The following is a 2,608-nucleotide window of genomic DNA, read 5'->3' as shown; positions in this document are numbered from 1 at the left end:
TCCACACTAGCGGATGGCCGAGTTGGCAACGGTGGTGACCAAGTATAGGGACTCGTTTGTTGTCTAGGAAAAATCGAGACACAATTAAAACGTCGAAACCGTCAACCTACTACAATTAATTAAGTAGTAGACTGCGCGCTTTCACAGGCACACTCTAGATGTAGTACAGGATACCGGAACCCTATACAAGGGTGGGCGTGGTACTCTATAGCAGGTCACATTTGTTATTTGCATGACGTTGCACAGCTCACCAAGTAAACAGACATGCACGTCCATCGTTTTCTACAACGCCTTCTGAACTTTAGTAGAAGTCAACTAGCTAACGTAGAACAGTGTGCGACTACAACTGAAAGAACATGGTCATAGCTAGTCAGCTACAGCTCAGCTAGAGCTAGGTATAAGTAGACTACTATGTCAATGCTAGGTATAGCTATTGGAGTCAATAGTGCTAGACAATGATTGTAGGACAAGTTCTACCGTGTCACTCGATGATCTCTGGGCTGTCATTGTCGGCGCGTACGTTCACATCGGTCGGTAGTCGTCAATCGTTAGTAAAATCGTTGCAGTGTTCGTGTGGAGACGATGAGCAGGCAACGACGGTTAAGCGGACCATCCGACATGGTGACCATTTTTCGAGGAACGCAAGAGCTGTCAATGAAATTGTCGGACGTGAGCAGTTTGCGACTGTCTCGAGTTTTCAAGGCAAGTTAATTTGTACACTGCGCGAACAGCGTTAGATGTTAAAACAATCCTACAATGTTAACTAATTAATTAAGATGATCGATAGAATTCAGTGTTGCATATCACTGTGTAGGTAGAAGTCATTTACCTGAAAAGAGAGGATGGAAACGAGGCGGCAATATTTCCCCAGACTGGAGGTCGATTCGACGGACTCTCGGCTAGTCATCGCTATCAACTCTATGGCGACCCGCTCTTGGAAGAGTCGACTGTGTCCGATGCCTCGTCGTTTTCGCACAATCGTCGCCTACAGCTGCAGCCAGTTGTAGGTGTAACCAGTGAAGCAAGTCGCCATACTGCTAGGACCGCAACAGCTCCAGCACCCGGAACGTTATGGACGCCGGCCCCGTCTTCCTCTTGGTCTGCGTTTAGATCGGTAGCGCCGAGCAGCAAGAAAGCGCGGTTGCAATCTGCAGTCAGAGAAATCAAGAAGAGTGTTGACCTGTGGTCTATGGAAGTCGTTCGAAACAAGCTGCAGCTAGCCGAAGTACGTTCGCAGACGTGCGTTCGCTTTGCCGAAAGTGACGTCAGCCTACTACATATTACTGACTTAGTTCAGAGTCACTTCGAAGCCGAAGGTGGTGTTCCGTGTGACGACCGAATTATCCTAGTGGACAACCGCGGCGTACCGTTTGGAGATGTCGGCGGAACAAGAGGTAGGATATACGTTACATCTATGCATGTACAGTATGCATGACGAGGTGTTTATACAGGAGTCTCTGCATCATGCAGCGCGGTCTTCTTTAATTTGTCTGTGCATGAACATGTCGATCACCCTAAAGCCTTTCATGCTCAAGTGCACTAGCAAGCATGCATGCACTCTAGCTGGTATAGATATACGTTTACGCTTTAACTAATTAACCTAGTTGCTTTGGATGCATGCAGACGTAGACTTTTGGAAGGCACCGTCTCGAAGAATGTGTGCGGTACTCCAGTCACACTATGACTCATTGATTTGCTACCTCGGTTCTATACGAGAGACGGCAACGATCAAAAGAAAACGAGCTTCATCGGCCACCGCCTCTTCAAAAGCGTTTGGTTACGGCCAGCTGCAGTCTTTGAGCTCGAGCACTCATGCCTCATCTCCGGATATGGATATCCTTTTCAAGATCGACGGCGAAGTAGAAAACGTGCGAACTCATCTCGGCCGCCTGAAGTCCAGCTTCGAACGAGCACACGAACGACTCGAGAACGTCGAAGACAAGATGGAGCAAGTGACTTGCCATTGGTTGCCATTGAAACGACGCACTAATCGAAAGCAGCGACAATAGCAGCAAGAATAATGCGTTGCAAGATTTGCCACCTGCTCAGCAGAAGTCCGATAACAGTGTCTATTTGCTGCCGACAATGGCTCGGCTGCGAACGTTGCACTTCTCAATGCGTGCGTTGCCCACTTTGCAACGCTACTTGGTCAGACGACAAGCGTCCACTGTCTCTTCGCGGTTTCGACAACATAAAAGAGCTCAGAAAAGAAATGGGAAATGAACTTGGTAGCGACGTAGCTCACGACGACAGCTCGTCGGACACGGAGCTACCAATTGTGTTTCCATCTGCCACAACCCAAGGTGCCAGTGCCTCCTCGTCACGCAGCTTGACTGCAGATGTGAACGTACGCGCCGACAATGAGAGCCCAGAGATCATCGAATGACACGGTAGAACTTGATCTACTATCATTGTCTAGCACTATTGACTCTAGTAGCTATACCTAGCATTGACATAGTAGTCTACTTAGTAACTAGCTCTAGCTGTACGTAGCTGACTAGCTACGACCATGTTCTTTCAGTTGTAGCCGCACACTGTTCTACGTTAGCTAGTTGAGTTAATTAATTAAGTTGAGTTGAGCAAATAGAGTTCAGTTGAGTTGACTTCA

At 47.8% G+C, this 2,608-nt stretch overlaps 1 protein-coding gene across 1 annotated transcript; it reads left to right on the top strand.

Annotated features, from left to right (window-relative positions):
* LOC134198311 (uncharacterized) lies at nucleotides 1–2,608 on the top strand. The gene is made up of 3 exons (XM_062667679.1): nucleotides 1–702; nucleotides 815–1,394; nucleotides 1,624–2,608. Exons 1-3 carry the CDS (start codon nucleotides 583–585, stop codon nucleotides 2,007–2,009), a joined length of 1,086 nt encoding a protein of 361 aa, XP_062523663.1. The 5' UTR covers nucleotides 1–582; the 3' UTR covers nucleotides 2,010–2,608.

This window comes from Corticium candelabrum, chromosome 2, assembly GCF_963422355.1.
Source record: "Corticium candelabrum chromosome 2, ooCorCand1.1, whole genome shotgun sequence".
NCBI lineage: Eukaryota > Metazoa > Porifera > Homoscleromorpha > Homosclerophorida > Plakinidae > Corticium > Corticium candelabrum.
This window is presented reverse-complemented; position numbering and strand designations above follow the sequence as displayed.

Excerpts from the sequence above, each read along its gene's own strand:
- LOC134198311 (XM_062667679.1), top strand. The coding sequence starts at position 583 with ATGAGCAGGCAACGACGGTTAAGCGGACCATCCGACATGGTGACCATT. Across the intron at positions 703-814 it reads GACTGTCTCGAGTTTTCAAG|GTAGAAGTCATTTACCTGAA; the intron begins GCAAGTTAATTT and ends ATCACTGTGTAG. Across the intron at positions 1,395-1,623 it reads AGATGTCGGCGGAACAAGAG|ACGTAGACTTTTGGAAGGCA; the intron begins GTAGGATATACG and ends GGATGCATGCAG.